This window comes from Hirundo rustica, chromosome 8 (assembly GCF_015227805.2).
Source record: "Hirundo rustica isolate bHirRus1 chromosome 8, bHirRus1.pri.v3, whole genome shotgun sequence".
NCBI lineage: Eukaryota > Metazoa > Chordata > Aves > Passeriformes > Hirundinidae > Hirundo > Hirundo rustica.
Genome location: NC_053457.1, coordinates 16,697,624 through 16,716,362, shown reverse-complemented (window position 1 = coordinate 16,716,362; position 18,739 = coordinate 16,697,624). Strand labels below are relative to the sequence as shown.

Sequence of the window (18,739 nt, the reverse complement as noted above, 5' to 3'; positions counted from 1 at the left end):
ACAGGCAGGTGTGAGCGTGCAGAGACACAGCTGGCAGCAGGAGCACCAGTGAGGTGGCTTGACAGAGATTATTCCTCCCTGGTTTATAGTCAATGGAGCACAGAGCATGCTGTCAGTGCTGAGGACACGGTGGCGCTGTATTCGCCTCCTAGCTCAGGTTTCAGAGCTGGGCTGCAACACAGGCTGTGGAGGGATGTTGTATATCCCCCAAGCTGCCCCAGATCTTTGCTGAGCCCACCTTTGCTGAGCCTCTTGTCATCTCTTCCGGCAGGAGTACCTCTGCTTTGGTGACAGAGGAGCAACAGGGGAAATGCAGCTGCAGCCCCCACTGTGCTCTGTGGCCTGGGGACCCCAAGGCCTGGGCTTCCATCCATAACTGCCAGTCTCACCTTCTGTTACACATGCATGCAGAGTCCCAAGCAACTACCTTTCCCTGCTTAGAAACTATTCCCTTGGTTATCACTAGGTCCCTGTACAGCACTTCTTTTTGTCCAGTTCAGGCCATGTTTCTTGCCCGTGTCCTGGACTGTTCTGATCTCCATGCTGCCCTGCAGCAGGTGAGCAGGTGCCCTGGCTCCAGTGGTGGCCTGAAGCAGAGACTGCAGGGAAGACAATGGGAAATGAGGTGTGGAGGAGCAGGGCCGTGCTGCAGGCCCCCAGCAGGAAGCAGTCCAGCTCTCTGCTCCCCAGCATGAAGTGAGCCTCCCCTCACAGCCCCACAGGCAACAGTGGGCAGAGAGGCAGGTGTGGTCAGAATCTGCCATCTGGTGCAGGAAGAAGGAGTGGAGACTGGGGCTGGAAGCAGGGAAGGCATGTGGCACGAGGGTCTGAGACAGCCCATCATCTGCAGGATCAGTCCTCTGGAGGCAGGGGTTTCTGGCAAGGGAGAGGTCCAAAGATTTCCCTCTTCCCCATCACTGGTACTACCAACTTTCTAGACTCTCAGTGAAGCTGACCATGAAGCTGAATATTCCCAAGTAGTTTGAGGAAGAAGTGGCTGGGCTGATTGCTCAAAGGTTCTCAAGAACTGGAACCAGCAGGTCCTGATGCCTGGCAGGGCTGATCTGATCTAGCAGAGCTTATCCTTGTAATTCTCCCACTAAGGGGTATTCAATGGAAATCGATGAGGAAAGGAGCTAAGGAACCTCTGCAGTTGCTATAGTGCATCATCACCTGTGCCAGTAGGGCCAGAGCACAGCATTCACCACTGTCCATGGTCACAAGCAGTACAGACTGACTGCCACCACCACAGGTAGACTGGGCAGGGGGACTCTGTGGTGGAGACTATGCTTTACACTTTCTGGCAGTCTCAGGACTGGCAGAGGTGACCTCAGGCTGCAGGGCTTTGGTGTGACTGGTGATGAACACCAGTGGGTCTAGGCCTGCATGTGCTGCCCTGTGGCTGTCCTCGTGTTCCCAAAAGCTGTGTTACTAACTGTTGCCATAGTTGGGGTCGGGATCCGGGCTGGAGACAGCCTTGCAGCCTGTGACTTCCCTCCTCCCTCAGTGGCAGGAATGACCAATCAGTGATGCCCCTGCATTGCTGGGCTGATGTGCTGTCCCCCACAGCTAGTGGCCTTGGGTCATGCAGCCTTGTTGCTTACTCCAAGGCTCTGTTGTACCTCAGCACATAATAATTAAGACCATGATTTTATCTTGACCTTGTATGTGCGAAGTATGTCTAAGTGCAGACCTACAAAGGCCTCCCCTGGGCTGCCTACACCTACTCCAGCAGGCTTGGTTGAAAGGGCGGGAGCAGAGACTGAAGTCCCTCCCTGCGCTGCCCACAGCAGGACACCCCGCAGTGACATCCCCAGCATAAGCTCTGTTAGTAGGTTATCATCTGATTTGGGCAGGAGGTGAAAGTGTGCAGGTGCCTTGCTCTCACTGGGCAGAGAGCTGCAGTTAAAGCGGGTTGTCCCTGTGGCCATGACAGACCTCTGCAGGGCATGTGTGGAGGCAGAGCCCCATAGGGCTAGAGAGTCCTTGCGGGCCCAGGGAGGCCAGCCAGGGACAGATGCAGTGTTGGGAAAATGGTGGGGCAGGAGCTGGGGCAGCCCTGGGGACTGCAGAGAGATTGCTTCAGTGCTGACAGCCAGAATTCTGCAGCTCCAAATTGCAGGACTTGGCCAAGCTGCTGGGTGCGAGCAGGTGTCCAGGGGGTCACCTGCCTTGCCCAGTCCTATACAGGTAGGCACTGTGAGCTGTGGGGCATCAGCCCTGGAGGAAGGTAAATTGGCAACCTGCATCTCTCAGGGGGTGCAAGCCCCCTGAAATCCATCTGTCCAACCTCCCTGCAATCCCACTCTTCCGGGGCCAGCCTTGGCTCCGGGCACAATCGTTCCGGGTTCCAGAGGTTTGTCCGCGGAGGGAAGAGACGTGATCGCCCCCCGAGCGAGGCAGGTTCTGCTGGGACCTCATCGGGGCTTGCCTGCGGTGGGACAGAAAGAGGGGTAGGCGGCAGAAAACCCATCAAAGGCGGGGCTGCGAACCGCAGGGTGCAAAGGGCCGGAGAGCACGGCGAGGGCTGCACGCCTGGAGCCTCGCTAGAGGGAGAGAGAGCTCAGCCCTGGAGCTGCGGCTGTGTGGGAGGAGCGGGCAGCCCCTGGCGCTGGCAGCCGCCCCGGGCGGGCGATGCGCAGGGACTCGGAGCCGCGTCCCTGCCCGAGCACGGCTGCTGGCGTGTACTGGGGCACGGGGCCCGCCAGCCAGCTCCGCTGCCTCTCTTTATAAGGTTCCTTTTGTTACTGCAGCGGTCGGGGAGCCGCTGCCGCGCCCCTCCCAGGGCCAGCGCGGGTCTCAGCTGGCCTGAGCTCCCAGGTAGCGCTGGGCAAAGTGGTGAGGATGCCCTGAAAGGGCTGTGCCCGATTTGGGGCCCCATGGGGTGGAGTCGGGGCGTAATGCAGGAGGCTGAGAGCTGGGCAGAGGAAGGTGGACACTGAGGAAAAGATGAAGATAGGGGAAGGGAGGTATGGGGTGGGCTGGGGTGTTAGCACAGTAGGGAGACAAGGCTAGGGCACAGGATGAAGAGGTCTCCCTACAAGCACTAGCACAGTAAGAACTAAAGGAGAAGTCTGGGGGGAATTTTCCCCTATGCAAGCTATGTCAAGCCATGAACAGCAGCAGCAGCCAGGACATAGAACACATCAGCCCACCACGGCATAAAGGGCAGTGGATCCCAGGAAAGGCAGGTCTGCCTGCAGAGGCATGAGCAGCAGCACATACCTATGGGATGCAGCCCTATGTGTCAGGCATTGATTCCAGCTCTCTGATCTGAATCACAGCCCCTAGGCTGGTCTGGGCCCAAGGGTCCATGACACCCAGGTTTTCGTGTGCTGACTCTATGACATCTGTGTCTCTGAGGGAGAAGGCCACCCTCCACCCAGCAGGTTAGTAACTGGATATTTAAGGCTCTCAGCTGGCACCAGAAATTGTTTGGTGGGATTGTAGTGTCAGTCCCTGTCCTCTGCAGGAGCAGTTGTGTCCCTCACAAGAAGACCTGGTGGGATGGGGTGATGGAGGATAAATAGACATCTCCAGAGAATGCTGGTGCTGCAGGGGAGGTTCTGGAAGTCTGCAGAGAAACAACACCGAGGTGGGGCACACCTGCCCAAAGTTCAGTCCTATCTGGGTCTGTCAGCAGTAATGCTGGTGGGTGCTGCTGTGGCTGGGTGATTGTTGGACTCCAGAGCTGCAAGAAAGCACAACCAGCCGTGCCTGTGATTGGAGGCTGGTCTAGATGACCTTCAAGTGTCCTCCCAGCCCTAACTTCAATTCTGTGAGGAATGAACCGGCCCAGATTTTTGCTGTCATAAATCAAAGTCGCTCCACTGAGACCGATGGAGGGAGCTGCGTTCACTTAGCTCAGCCAAAGATCCGGTCTGGTACATTCTTAGCAGCAACATTAGGCAGGCTTGGTTTGCTTGGCAGAGGCAATGAGCATCTAGCTATGCACATGGGCCTTCCAGAATTGAGGAGAGAATGCTACTTTGCCTCATGCACCTGTCCCCTGTGAATTTTGCACCAGACTCCTTGCCATGGTGCAGGATGAAACCAGCCTCTTGTGGGGAGCAAGAGGTCCCTGAATTGTTTAAACGTCTGGAGTTCCCTGCAGCAGGTGTCTTGCCTGGAACTGTGTCAGGACAGACTTGGACAGCGCAGGAGCTCAACTGAGCACACCCCAGCTCCTGGGGAACAGGTTGTTGCTGCAGGAAGGGTCCCACCATGCAGATATGTCTCTGCTGGCATCTGGGAGGTGGAGGTCAGCCCCTTGGGCCTGGTTTTGCAGAACTAGGGCCTTCTTGCTGCTCCACATCTTCAGAGAAGATTTGATTGCTGGAAAACCGTGTGAACGTGGTACCAAGTAAGCTTGGTTGATAGTGGCAAGATGGAGAGGATGTCAGGACTCCTGCAGTGACACACTGCATTGCAGCCAGGGAGGATGCTGTGGTCCCTACTTCTGGGCTCCAGGCAGTCAGCTAGAAGAGGAATATTGGGGTGAAATGATGATCCTACTCCAAGAAAGGAGTGTTTGGTCCTGCAAAAGAACATTTGGACCTCGGAGAACCATCTGACCTGGAAGAAGCAGTGTGTTTGGTATGGTGGCCCTGAGCAGGACTGTGATTCTGCAGCAGCTCTCCAGGGCAGGGAGCACAAGTCCTTCTGCTGAGCTGGGGTGGGAAGTGGTCAGTGAAGAGCCCCTGCCCCAGAGTGAGCCCTGAGCCCCGTGCTGGATCATGTGCCTTCCTTGCAGAGACCCCCAGACATGCCTCACTGCAGCACACTGGGCTCAGCACACTCACCTCTGAAGCAACAGGGGGACCTGTGCTCCCTGTGACGTGAGTGGTGGCAGCAGGGAGAGGGACGAGCTAGCATTGTGTCTGCTCAGGAACGACTTATTTCGTGCACACCGAGGATACTTGCACAATATCAAATGTGATCTTTATTCTTTAAGTGTGTATTCAATGTACAAATATTGTCTCAGTGTTTCTTCAAGCCAAACTAAAATGTCACTTTACTAAATACATCAAAAAAACCTCTCCCTGAGACTTGCAATTAGCTCATCGGTGAGAATATTAGCATAACCTCAATTACCTCAGACATGGACACGTCTCTTGCTCTCCTCTCCATTTACTTGAGAATTGGGCTCTTGTTTTTCTGTCTTTAAACTGCATGTTCTCCAAGCCAGTTGGGGCTCTGAGTGGTGGCAGAGAGGTACCACAAAGAGGGCATACTGAGCCTACAGAGACTGACTGTCCATATTTAACTTCAGGAGAGTGCCTTGAGTGCTAGGAAAAAAACCCTTTCATGGCATGATTGAATAGTGCCTCATCCTGAGAGAAAGGTTATGCTTTGCTGTAAAACACCAAATCAATACTGGGACTTGGTGAGGGAGGGAGCAGCAGATTCCACTGGTAGAGCTACTTTGAGACTCAAGGTTTGAGATCCCTGCATGCCTATTGCAAGAAGCAAGCCAGGAATTGCAGTCACAGGTTGGGACCCTGCAGGGAGATACAGGTATTGAAGGACAAGAGAGATTTTGTAAATGGCCCCATGCTTGGATGCTCAGCACTAGATAGGAAAGCTGGGGACCATAGATTAGCAAGAGAGGTCATGGGGGGAGATTCACAGCTCTAGGTTTGTCCCTGGACACACCAGAATCTGGCCATGTGAGGGAGAACAATGTCTCAGTCAGGATAGTTGAAGTCCAGAAGGATATCAGGAGTTTTAGGGGTGGTGCAGAGAAGAATTAAAAGATTTTGAAAGGGTAACTGAGCAGCCACTTCCTCTGGAGATGCAGTTAGAGCATGAAGAGTGTTGGAAGGGTGGCTTTGCATTTTGTAGCTCAGCTTGTGACTGGAAAAGCACCCTTGGAAATGTTGGGCTGCAAAGGGGACAGTGCCTATGCCCTTGTGATAACAGATAAGGATTTTAGCAAAAAAATGCAGTCACCACAACCCATGGCTGGCAGGTGCCAGCTGTTGGGATGGATTAATCTCCTCTGCCTCTGGGAATCAAAGAGCCTGTGACCTCTGTCCTTGGTTGAGGTCACAGTTACTGCAGCCACAGAAGGAGATAAAGTGGGGCCCAGGTGTGTGCCCAGCACTGGCCCAGCAGCACCCAGCCTGTTCTGCTGTCAGGCACCCCTCAGAGCAGCTTTGACCCTGCCAGACAATGAAGGCACAGCCAGGCACCAGGGCACATGCCAGCAGCACCTTTGGATGTGGCTGTTTTGGGGGAGTAGAGCTTTTAGGCAGGTGGGAGATTTGCCCACAGGATGGGGTGTGCTCATGATGTGGATAGTGATGCTGGAAGCTGCCTGCCCAGCTCCCCAGAGCCGGTGGAGTCAGACATGGTGAGCTCATGGTGACCTTGTGACCACTTCTGTGGCTGCTTCCACCAGGGTGCATTGGGGTGATGGATAGTCTCCCCGGGGAGGACTGGAGCCAAGTGGGCTCAGATCTGCCTCAGCCACCCATCCTGGTCTTACCACAATCACCTCCTGGCACCACTGAGTTCAGCAGTGGTCCAAGCAAAGCACGTCCCTCCAAGGACTTCCAGAGTGTTGGAGCTGCTTTCACCAGGGAAATGTCTGACCCACAGGTTTGAGTGCAGAGCAGCTTCTCCTGCTGCATGCTGGCTGGGGGTGACAGGAAGGTGGAGAGGATGGCACCTGGAGCCCCCTGAGGCATGAGGCAGCCTGTCAGTGCTGTGCAGGGCTCCACTGGGACAGGCGGCGCTGAGCAGGAGGAGGCTCGTTCTTCTTGAAAAAAGCAGAGCCTCAAGGAGATTGGCCTGAGTAGTTGGCTCAGGAGAGCAGGCCTCTTAAAACTCAATTAGAGACTTTTAAAAATAAATCAGACTGGAACACTGTAAGGGCTGCCAGAAAATTTGGGTGAGGTCAGAGTTGCTTAACATTTGTTGTTGATTAGATTCAACCAGCTTTTGGTTGGGATAACTTCTGCGCAGCTGAGTCAGATTGCTTCAGGGGGCCAAGCCAAGAGTGTCTCCTAACATGGCCATTTAAGGCGTGGTGGGCTGAGAGATGATGGGCAGCCTGGAGAAGACTGCACTCCACTGTGAGCTGGGAGGCCGGCAGGGTTTTCCTTTGTCCTCTCTCTGCCTTGGCTTTGCCGTCTGTGTAGTGCTTTGAAATCAGTGGGTGGGCAAAGGTGAACAAAGGAATTAGAATTGTCTAGTCTTGGGTAGAAACTGCACTTGAGAGCAGCACGAGGAGTTTGTCCAGATTAAAAAATAAGTACGGAGCTATAGGACAGCATGTGACATGCACATGTTTCTGCTCCAAGTCTCTGCTACAGCTGAGCTTGGCAGAGCCTAAGCCCACACATACAGTTTCACAGGTTCAAAGTGGGGAACTTTGGAGTAGTTGTCCTTTCCTTCCACATCCAGTACAAATGTTGGTTTGAGTGCCTTGGTCCAGTCAGTCACTGGTGCTGTCCCATCATCCCACCCTCCTCTCAAACCTGCATTCCTACACCTTCCCTTCGCTGACCTCAGAGTGTCTCTGACCAGTGCTGTTCATCCTAGGTCCCAGCAGTGAGTAGCTAGTCTCCAAAGCAGGGAGAGGAAGATGCATTTCCTGAGAATCTGAAAAAGGAGGGAACCTGTAGACAGGCTAACGTGCAGTGTCCCTTCCCATTGCAGCGACCGCCCCCAGAGCCAGCTGGTTTTGGACTCAGAGTCGGAGATGGACAGTGTGGAGCAGCTGGCCCTGGGAAGCACGGACACCCTTTCCAATGGACACAAGGCTGACCTGGAGGCTGCCAAACGCCTGGCCAAGAGACTCTACAACCTGGATGGCTTTAAAAAAGCAGATGTGGCTCGCCACTTGGGGAAGAAGTACGTGTGGGTATTTGGAAAGAATGTTCCATTCTGCAAGGATCTCACTTGCACCCTCAGTGCACCTGCAGCTTCTGCCCTTGTGGGGCACCAGGCTGGCAAGGGACTGCTGGCAGGACGTCAAAACCCATTCCTTGTGACTGGTATATTTGCACCAGGTGTTCCCTCTAAAGGTCTTAAAACCTAGGAGATATCCAGATTTTTGTACCTTCCTACCATGACTGCATCTTGGATGCTTCAGTAATGTGTTGGGGCATGGGGGGTGGCTAGCTGACCTCTACTGGGCCCTTCCCTCTATAACGTCTCCATTTTCTCTTACATGCCTAGTATTCCCAGTGAATTTGTGGGTGACTTCTCTGAGTTTCATGGGAGCATGGGGTGTCTCTGCCCTTGGCACACTTTTAGCAACCCTGGGGAGCTCCCAGCCTTCTGGAATCCACCCAACCCCTCTGTACCGTGTACCCACAGCCTGGTCAATCCCATTCTCACCCTCTCCCTTTTCTATTTCAGCAACGAGTTCAGCAGGATGGTGGCAGGGGAATATCTGAAGTTCTTCGTGTTCACAGGGATGAGTCTGGATCAGGCTCTCAGGTCAGAACTGATTATGTGTACATATGTGTGTGGTGGTCACCAGAGTGGGGTCCCAACAGACTGTGCCCTCTGCAGCTCTGCAACCACACAGAGATCTGCAGGAGCAAGCAGACCCCATGGCTGCCACCTGGAGATCCTCTTACCTCTTAAATAGTAGAGGGTGATTTCCAAGATGGTCTCTCAGCCATGCAACCAAGAAAAAACACTCCTGGTCTTAACTCAATGGAGAGCGCAGTTGAATGACAGTCAGGTTCACCTAAGCCTGACCTTCCAGGTCTTGAACTCAAATCCTTCTCTTGTTTCACCTACCTCCTTTCTCAGTGTAGCTCCTGGGACTGGTTGTAGGTCTCTGCGATGTGCCAGCAGGATATGGTGCCGTCGGCTTGGAGGAGAGTCTCACAGTGGGTTTGGAGGGAGGGAAGGATGTGCAGAGCAGGGCTTCATCCAGTACACAGGAAGGTCTCAAAACCAGAAAGCACAGCTTCATTCCTGCACAGGGTGAGTTGCAGAAACTGCAGTGAGCTTCATGTGTGACCAATGCTGCTGCTGCTGTTTTTTCAGGTCCTTTCTAAAAGAGCTGGCCTTGATGGGAGAGACGCAAGAGCGAGAGCGAGTGCTGGCTCATTTTTCCCAGCGCTACTATGAGTGTAATCCCAATGCAATCTCTTCAGAAGGTAAGAAACTGTGCATGTCTCTGGGGAGTGTGTGTGTGTGTGTGCATGTGTGTCTTTCAGGGGAGCCTTTGTGTTTGTCAGCTCAGTGAATGTGCTCAAACTGAAACTAGAGAGCAGGCAGAGAGCCTATACTGATGCCTTAGAAGATAGCCCCAGTATTTCCCTCAAATGACAGATTCTTTAAATCTATTATTTTAAGCCTGGTCTGGTTGGATGATGCATAATTAGGGCTCAATTCATTCTTGATTTTGACTTTAAGCAGATTAGCATGAGACACACTTAGCACACTCCTCAACAAATAGACCCCAGTTCTCAGAGCCTCAGCTCAGGGAATATCTAAGTGAGGAAAGTTGTGTGCCTAGCATTTCAGGAGCACAGACACCCACTTTGTGCTGTTTCATGTCTTTGCACCTCTTCTGTGTGCATTCACACAGAATGGGTCTGCTTCTGGGTCTGCTCTGGGCTGGCTCTGGAAGGGGGGAGGTTTGGCTGCCTGGCTGGCAGAGGCTGTGTCAGTCCTACCTTGCCATGCTAGGAGCTCTGCAGGATTAGCTACAGCATCACTGCCTGGCTATAGGGGCAGCAGGCTTGGAAGGGAATTTGTATGCATAGGTTTGAAACCAGTGGCCTCCTACCTACTTACCTGCAGGCTGTCAGCACTGCAGTGATTACTGTGTCCTCTTGTGTCCAGGGTGGGAGGAGGGGGCTCAGCGCTGTCTTGGAGGCGCAGAGACCCCATAGCCTTCCTAAGATGCTGAGGCAGTGGAGCAGCAGCTGCAGGGCTGGGAGCTCTAATTCCTTTCCTGTGCTTGTGCTACAGATGGAGCCCACACCCTCACGTGCGCCCTGATGCTGCTAAACACAGATCTGCATGGACATGTAAGTTACCACTGCCATTGTTCCAGTCTGTCCCCTGTCTGACCTCACCACCCCTGGAACTGTAGATGCTCAGGGAAGAGTGAGGACGAGTGCCACATGAGCAGGAGGCATGGGACCCTGGGCCCATAAGAGCTGGTCACCCCTAATGTGTTTGGTGAGGAGAGGCAAGAAAGGCTAAATTAGAGGAGGGGTGGATGAAGGAGGGAGCAGGGCTTTGCAGGAGACTTGCTGAGCTGGAAGATGTAGAGGTGGAATGAGGACAGAAAAAACTGAACAGGAAAAGAAGGTGGGAATGAGACTCCAAAACCAGCTGCCATTGGGAGCAGGGAGCACACAATTTTGAAAAAGGAGGCTATTTAAAACTCCTGGAGTCTCTGCAAAGCCATCAGCTTCCCCATACCTGCAAGCAGCCTTCCAGAGACCTGGATGGTCCCTCACCCCTCTGCAGAGATGGGGTGTTTGTTCCTGGACTGTGGGACCTTCTCCAGCCAGCAAAGACCTCTGTCCCTAAGATAATCATAATGTTTCTCACCCCCTGACTCCCCCAGAACATTGGGAAGAGAATGTCCTGCTCCGACTTCATTGGCAACTTGGAGGGACTCAATGGAGGTACTGACTTCCCCAAGGAGCTGCTCAAGGTAAATTTGGTTGTTCTCCATGGCTGGCCAAGCAGCAGGAGCAGAAGTGAGAGTTTTGGGCTGGATCACATGGAGGGCTACATGAGATGCTATGAATGTGAGATGCATTTACATGCAAGAACTGTGATGGTCCCTGAGCCTGCAGTGTGCTCCTGCCTTGCTGAGGGGAACATGGGCTGCTCCATTCCCCCAGCATGACACTGGAACTTTTTCTGGGGTTCTGATTCCCTCACTGCTCTTGCTGTGCCTGTATTGCAGGCAAGGGAGCACACACGGGGCAGTTTACTAGGGCTGGTTTACCAGCTACAGCCAGAGGCTTCCTGGCATCAGTCGTGCGGTACTCAGCCCTTTCTGACCCTCTGAAGCACTGGGGCCCAAAACTTTGGCCAGGCCCTGGGACTGGAGCCATCTCTGGTGGCAGAGGTGACATGGGCAAGGTAGTGTGATGGGGAGAGTGGCTGGAGGTTAAAACCTTGGATCTGGGAACTCACTACCCTGGTTGGTGTGACTGGGGGATTCCTTCCCTCTCCCTGCCTGACCCAGTTCCTAGAGGGGCGTGGTCAGGGAGAGCAACGTTCAGCGAGCACCTCTGGGCCTTGGACTGCTCTACTTCTCTGGCATCACCTGCTCTCAGGAGGGTTTTCTGAGCTGCTGTCTCCGCATCTCAGACCCTGGGAATAGGCTTAGCTCCCATGGGGTCTGCAGAAACCGCTGCTGATGGTGAAGCGCTACAGTTGGCAAATACTCCTGATGTGGAAGATGGGTTCCCACAGTGTGCTGGAGCCACAACGTGGGGGAGGTGGTTGATGAAAAAAGGCAACAGAGGATGAAAAGCTGAGCTCCCTTTTCAGCCTTTGTGGGTCTATTCCTGGCTGTGTCGCTCACCCCATCATTAAGGGGTTACCAGCAGCTCTCAATAGGGCTGTCCTCCCTCTCAACCCACACTTCACCAGTAAAAGGAGTTACTCAGGAAAAATTCTCCTCTAATTTTAAACCCAGCTCCAGAAAAGGCTTTAAGCACACAAAATGGATGGAAACATAGGAAATGTGAACCGTGGCCCTTCAGCGCTGCTGCACCTTGGAGTATCTGAGCTCCACAGACTTCTTGGTGTGCCCCCTTCCATCCCTCACTGCCCGGTGGCTGGGTGCCCACACTTGAGGCATTGGCCTGTTAAGCTTAGCCCCTCAAAGCACCAGCAGTTCAAACATATGAGATGAAGTTACCACATCAGATCCCAGACAGAGCGAAATAGGACACTGTGGAAGTGCCACAAAGCTACAGGCCTCCTCTCACGAGCAGGGGCCAAGACCTTTGCTGGGTATAAGGAAGTGGAGAGAGGCTGCAATGCTGCAGCACAGCCCTGCACAGCTCTGCCGGCAGCCCAGCAGCTGGGAGGCTGCTCTGCTAAAAATGGCCTGTTCCCTCTGCAGCTGCGGTGCTTCCCACCGCCGCTTTTCAGCCGCCTCTGTACGGGAGCCGTGCTGGGGAGCGGGAGTGAAAGACAGTGTGAGGGACCTCAGGCAGGGCAGGCTGCAGCTCTTCACCTGAAACTCCACTCCACTTTGGAAACCCCCTGCCCATGCAAGGGGGAGTGGGTTTCTGGGGCAGGTGAGATGGAGGAAGTGCTGTTGGCTTGTGCTGGGGGGAGAACTGGCAAGGGGTTCTTGTGCCTCTCCTGGGCAGCCTTAGCCAGCTCATCTAGACAAGACACTCTTTCCCTTCTGCCCACCGCTTTTGGCTGTTTGATGCTTTTGTGGTCCCTGCACAGGCTTGGGGGCAAATGGGGAAAGGCTCTCCTGCTGCCCTCCCTGTGTCAGCCTGCATTAGCCCTGTTACCCCGAGCAGGATGCTGCCTCCTTGGCAGACCTGGCAGGCAGGCTGTGCCTGGGGACTGAGGCTCCTGTGCAAGCGTGCCGCACAGCTGGCTGGCTAATTTTAGTGCTCCAGGAGCACACGCGTTTCCTAAGGGTAAGGGGAGGGGAAGGGCTGGCAGGCTTCACAGGAGCTTCCCAAAGCTCTAGGCTGGGTCTTAGGCAGCTCCAACACCACAGAAGAAAGGTCCTGGGGGCTCTTCCAAGCCTGCCTGGGTAGATAGCACAGGATGCTACCTCATGGACTTCAGAGCTGGAGGGCTGGAGGTGGCTCTCCCCCAAAGCACTCACTGCCAGGAACTGGGGCAGTAGGGCAGGACCTAGGTGGCTGCAGGGGCACAAGGCCACCATCCCCTGTGACTCTGAGGACAGCATCAGGAACAGACCCACAGGGAGCCAGAGCACTCCCCTTAACTCTGGCTGCAGGGAGTCCCAAGATAAACGCAGCGTGATGCCTGAGAGCATGTGGCAGCTTGAGTCAGACGAGAACTTTATCTGCTACTAGATAATACATGTAAACAGTCCCAGTTTTATACAGAAGCAATGAAAACACTTTAAGAGCTTTCACAGCTGAGCATCACATCCCCCTCACTGCCAGTGCCTCACTCTGCCCTGCACAACACTGCTGCCAGAACTAAGGCAGTGCTGCCTTACCAGAACTGCTGCTTGAAACCCCTTCCTTTGTCTCTGAAAGCTCCCCTGGAGAACTGTACTCTGCAGGCAGGGCTGCCCAGCTCTCCAGCTGTGATGTCCCCTTGATCAGGCATGGAGCCATGCCAGGGATATAAGAACCCACGTAATGCTGTGCCTGAAGGTGCCCACGTCTGCAGGCTTGGACCTGAACTCCCGTGGCCATATGATGGCAGCTGCCCATGCAACAAGGAAGGAGGTGGAAGCAGGACATCCTGGAGCTGGTGATATTTTGGTTAGCTCTTGAGATGTTGCTTTTCTCTTGACAGCGTGATTCCAGCCCAGGCCCCCTGGGATTTCACTCACCGTTGTGGATTGTCTGTTACATTTCAGATGTGGATTTGACCTTTATATGATTGATCACTTTGTGGAGCCGTAGCTCGCCCCATCTTCTTTACTCTCTTAGCTTAACCTTGTGCTTCACTGGCTGGCAGAAACAATAGTAGGGCCAAATCGGGCCCCATTTCTCACCAGCACTGCTTAGCAATTGCAGGAGTGAGCCAAATCTGTGCCGCCTTCCAGCCTAGGAGCCCAGAGGACGTCAAAGATGTTAATGAATTAAGCCTGACAATGCAGTCGGGTCCTCGGGGGAGGAAGGTAGGATGGGCCCCCACCTTCCAGCCTGGAGGCACAACAGCAGGGCTCAGACGCTCAGAGTGCTGGGTAAGTGATTAGCAATGTGGGAAGAAAGCCCTGGCTCCCACCTCTGAGCTATAATCACAGGAACGCTTGCTCAGTCTAATCCCCCGGGCTGATTTTTTTTTTTTTTTTTTTTTTTTTTTTTTTTTTTTTTTTTTTTTTTTTTTTTTCCCTTCTTCCCCTCTGTCCCCTGGGAGCGATAGGCTGCACTGCCCCTGTCTCCTGTGGCTCCCCCGGGCCCCAGGGGCAGCCCAGTACATCTGATGTGCCAGACATCCATGCCCCCTCCCTCACAAGTTGTGCCAAATGATCACTATGCCAAACAGTTAGGACAGAGTGGAAAATTTCCCCCTCTTCACTGGCTGCATCTCCTGCTCAGTCAAGCCTAACTAAATTACGCATCGATCCCCACGCTTTCTGCAAGGATGACCAGCTCTTTGCTTCTTCGCAGGAGCAACTGCCCGAAGCATCTCTGTCCTGCCCATAGCCAGCTGGGTGGCTGTAGGTACTGATGTTTCCGGCCTGACCTGGGAGGGACAGGCAAGAGGCTTAAGTGTGGGGTGGGCACTGAAGATAGAAAGTCTGGGCACATCTCCACTGGGCCCATCTCCTAGCGGCTTTGTAGGTCTCTGGCGTGGGCCGGGCTGCAGCGGCAGCTCTGAAGCCTCCCCAGCTGAAACCGAGCGGAGGTGCCACCTGGCCCCTGGAACTCGGGAGATGTCACCACCGCGGCCCCCCCAAGAGGGCACAGCCACCTGCTCCCTCTCTCCGCGGAAAGGAGGCAGGGACGGCCAGCTGGTGCACCGGAGACAGCTCCGGCAGCTCGCGTGGCATCGGCGGCGGGGCTGCTGTCCCCCGCGGCGGGGGCCCACCGCGGGCCCCTCGGCGCGGCTCATCGGGGCCGGGCTCCGCGGGTCGCCATTGGCTGCGGCGGGCGGGGCGGGGCGGGGCGGCCCCGCCCCTGTCGGAGCCGCCGCCGAGCCCGGCCCGGCCCGGCCCCGCTTCAACAGGCGGCGGCGGCGGCGGAGCGGCCGCGGCGGGCAGGGCAGGGCAGGGCCGCGCTGGGCTCCTCGCCGGGCGCCCCGCCGGCCCCTCGCCGCCGGCGGCAGGATGATCGGCGTCAACAGCATCAACAGCAGCGCGGGGCGCATGCGGTCCCGCTCCATGTGCTCGGTGCGCTACGGGCGCAACTACCGCGGCGTGGAGACCTTCTGCTACGGCTGGCCCCAGCGCTCCCGCACCCTCAAGCCGGTGCTCTACACCGACCTGGTGGTCAGCCGCATCCAGAGCCGCCGCAAGAAGAAGCCGGTAAGCGGCGGGTCGGGGGAGCGGGGGCCGCCGCGGGGGGATGCGCAGCGCCCCGCGCCCCGGCGGGGACATGGGCGGGTGAATGTGCCCGGACAGTCGCCGTCCCGCCCGCTGCAAGAGCCTCAGCCCTGGTATGGATGTAGCGAGCAGCCAGCCCCATCTCTCTTTCCTGCCTGCTTTCTGCGGAGCGGGGTCTCCGCCATGCCCCCTCCGCCCGAGGGTCCCCGTCCCCAGCCCTGGATTTTTTCCCCCCCGCCATCTCACCCCCATCACGGGGGTGGCGGGAGCGCGACAAGACCTGGGTGACATTGCGCCGCTTACCATGGTCTTGGCAGCGGCGCTTGCTCGAAAACATCACTGCGAGAGGAATCCAGGACAGAGCCGTACCGCTGGGACCTGCCCTACGGCTTAGCGTAAGTGACAGGCTCTGCGGGCTCTCTGCCAGGGGTTGCACTGCGCCGTGCCCTGGCCAGCCCAGCCGGGGCAGACTGGCACCCTCCTGAGCGTCGGGGAGAGCCGCAAGGCAACGCGGAGGGATGGCCGCAGCCTCGGTTCCCAGCCGAGCCGAGTTTGAGAGGAAGGAGTGGCTGCCTGAACGAAAAAGGGCTTTTTACTGCCAGGAGCTTGCTCGCTGTGAGCCGGCGTTCCTTTTGGGTGTTCGGCTGGTGCTCATCGGTCCTAGGTGGGAAGAAGCGAACGGGCTGTCTCTGGGCGCGTCGTGCCTCGGTCGGCTGCCTGTCTCCGGTGTAGTAGAGGGAGAAGAGCCCACACCGACCCCGTCCTCGCAGGCAGCCTGGGGCAGAGCAGTCAGGGTTACCCCAGAGCTACTTGGGCTGCCCCCGTGGCCAAAACCAGCCCGACGGGGCCGTCGGGGCCGTGCCAAGCCGCGGTGCTGTCATAGCGCAGTACGGTCTGGGGGCAGCATTAACTTGTGACGCACTCGGATGGAAACATGCAGTTGTGAGATGCTCGGCCGCTTCCCGCGCTGTGGGGCTGCTCTGGAAAGGGTCTGCCGTCCTGGGGGTGATGCTTTGCCTGGGCAAGGACTGGTTTAAATATTTTGAAAGAGGTTGATGCAGCTTACAATGTTACTGAGTCAAAAGTGTGGGGCCGGGATAGGTAGCTGTCACCTGCTGCCGCTCATGACTGCAGCAGGGTGGAAGGTGATGCACAGGACAATGTCCCCGTGGCAGCCCATTCTACGGGAAAAAAGTCTGTCTCCAAGTCAGTCTGCGCTGTGTGCACACAGGAGCCCCTCTGCAGCGGAGGGGAGGGTAGGAGGGACACGGCGGTGTACACAGCAGGGCTGCTATGTGCCAGGTGATGAGTTGTTCTTGAGCATGGGTTGGGTATACTGTGGAGGTGCAGGGAGGGGGGTGGGCTGCCAAGGTGAGTTAGGGACGTGACATAGGTGCAGTTCCATCTGATATCCAGCCCTGATCTGACCCTGCTGTTCAGATCTGTGCAGCTGGGGCATCTGCGTGCCTGGGGGCCCTCACAGAGCTTCGTGGCTAGGTGAAGCCAAAGGTAATTTGCTAAGGAAAGGCTGGGAACAGACAATAATTGAGCTTTCATATTTAAATGCTGTCCGTCACAGAGGGAGGTAGAATGACTGCAGGGAGGGTGCTTGGTGGCTGTGAAGTCTGTCTTGAATGTCATGAACCCATGGCTGGTCGCAGGGCTGACAAAAGGAAGGGGAGCCTTGGTATGCCCAGGGCGTCCTGCTGCATGGAGAGCTGAGCACTGTGTTTAGTAGAGGAGCTAGCAGACTGGAAAGGGGTTGTGTCCATAAGAGTTACGATGCATAAAAGAGGCACTCCAGAAAGGGTTAAAACCCTCATCCAGATGCTGAAATTCCTGCCTCAACCTTCATCTGTTACTTGAGTGCTGGGCTCCTGCCCTCATTACAGTCCCGTGCCAAAGCTGTTCAGGCCAGCTTGTTGCTCAGCTCCAGACCCATCACTGGATCTTGCCTCTGGTCTGATCTGAGCTGAGGAGCTGAAGGCGGGGGTCTTCTCCCTCCTCTGCTTATGTAGGCTGTCCCCAGCAGGGCTGGTCCTGTGGCGGGGCTGGAACATCAGTGCCATCTGCCTCTTGCCAGTGCAGCCTCTCAACTGTCCTTGAGACGTTTGGTAGAGCAGGACTCATGGACAGCCTCTCAGCCTACTTTTGGGAGGGAAAGCACCAAAGAAAGATGTTGATTCAGTTAGAAATCCCACTGGGACGGTACATTCCTGGGTCTCTTTAGCGTTGCGCATGTCTAGGGCCGAGCTGGCTGATTGGTCTGACATGCTGCAACAGTGAGCTCATAACCCAGCGATGGCAAAAAACCCCAACCATGCTTGGGGCTGTCATCCATAGCAGCATGTGGCCGGTGCCCAGCTTTCTCTTGGGTAGTACTTGCGAGCTCAGAGATGCCAAAGAGTTGCTGTACTTTTGGCCCAGGGGAAATGAATCCACGGAGCAAAGAGAGTCTGGAGAGAGGGACCTGCTGAGAGATGAATCTGGCGTCTCTGGTCTCTGCTGACGTGATTGTGAGTTAGGCTTCAGGAACGTGCGTCACCTGCGCTTCCCCAGCAGAAATGAGCTGTGCACCAAAGAGCCCAGAATTTTGTGGACTGACAGGCTGTGGCTCTGCTACGGGACCAGAACAGCAGGGTGGGTTTTGTGGCTGGAATGCATATCCTCAGTTAGGACTTGAGCTGAGTCCACCAGCTTTGTACCTGAGATTGGTCTTGGTTGGGGCCGGTGTTTAGCCAAGCAGAATTTTGGCAGGTTTTAAGTGTAGATGTAAAGCTTCATGTTGCCCTCTCAATCCCACAGTTTTCCTGTTTGCCTCTCACACAGGAGTGTTGAGCAGCCCTTCCTTCCTGTCCCTGAGGTGGGGTACTTGGCAGCCCCTGCTTGAAATGGGCTTGGTGGGATGCTGTTGGGGCCTGTAGCAGGGCAGCTGGAGCCTTTTGTAGCCATAAGGCACTCAGTTCTTGAAGTATTCACCGAGAGTCCCCGAGCCCAGGTTTTTGTAACGCAGGCTGTTATCCAGCACTGTGCCATCCCAAATTACTCCTTGAGCATCTTCTTCTATTGGCTCATTCACTCACCATTTAGCAGCAATCCCCCCAAAAGCCCTGCAAGGGGCTGGGGTCTTTTCCAGCCATCCAAAATCCCTGCTCAGATGGCTCACATCTCCTTTCCTTGGGGCAGGAAGATGACTCTTCTGTGTATCACCAATGAGCCAGGTGGAATCTAAGCCACGCGTGCCATTCTCCCTGCTCATCCTGAGGTGCTTTTCTGCCGCTTCCAGTGCCCACTACTCTGTGTCATTTTTTTAGTCTCCTTTTTGTGTCTGTTGGTTCTCAGCATTTTTCAGCTGCATCCCCGGCAGTGAATAAGATCCCTTCCCTTCTGTTTCCCATAGAGACCTCTTATCAACTACATTGCTCTGAGATCCTGCTTATCCCCCCGCTCTGCTCCCAGATTATGTTCTGCAGGGCTTTGGATTGCTTTTTTTCCTCCCAGATTCTTCTCTAAGTCTCTTTGCTCCTCTGGCTGCCTTGCTGCCAGCCCACTGGTGGATACCTCTTGCTC

General features: G+C 55.4%; 1 protein-coding gene across 2 annotated transcripts in view; it reads left to right on the top strand.

Annotated features, from left to right (window-relative positions):
• The window catches only part of PSD (pleckstrin and Sec7 domain containing), a 34,601-nt gene that overhangs the window by 9,266 nt on the left and 6,596 nt on the right, over positions 1–18,739 (top strand). The window contains exons 1-7 of one of the 2 annotated variants that reach the window (XM_058421467.1): positions 7,068–7,079; positions 7,534–7,557; positions 7,666–7,860; positions 8,371–8,451; positions 9,013–9,125; positions 9,946–10,004; positions 10,553–10,642. In XM_058421467.1, coding sequence (XP_058277450.1) covers positions 7,709–7,860; positions 8,371–8,451; positions 9,013–9,125; positions 9,946–10,004; positions 10,553–10,642 — 495 coding nt within the window. In that variant the 5' untranslated portion in view covers positions 7,068–7,079; positions 7,534–7,557; positions 7,666–7,708. Of the gene's footprint in view, positions 1–7,067; positions 7,080–7,533; positions 7,558–7,665; positions 7,861–8,370; positions 8,452–9,012; positions 9,126–9,945; positions 10,005–10,552; positions 10,643–18,739 lie in introns of those variants that run through there. The other variant, XM_040070743.2, reaches the window with a different exon arrangement.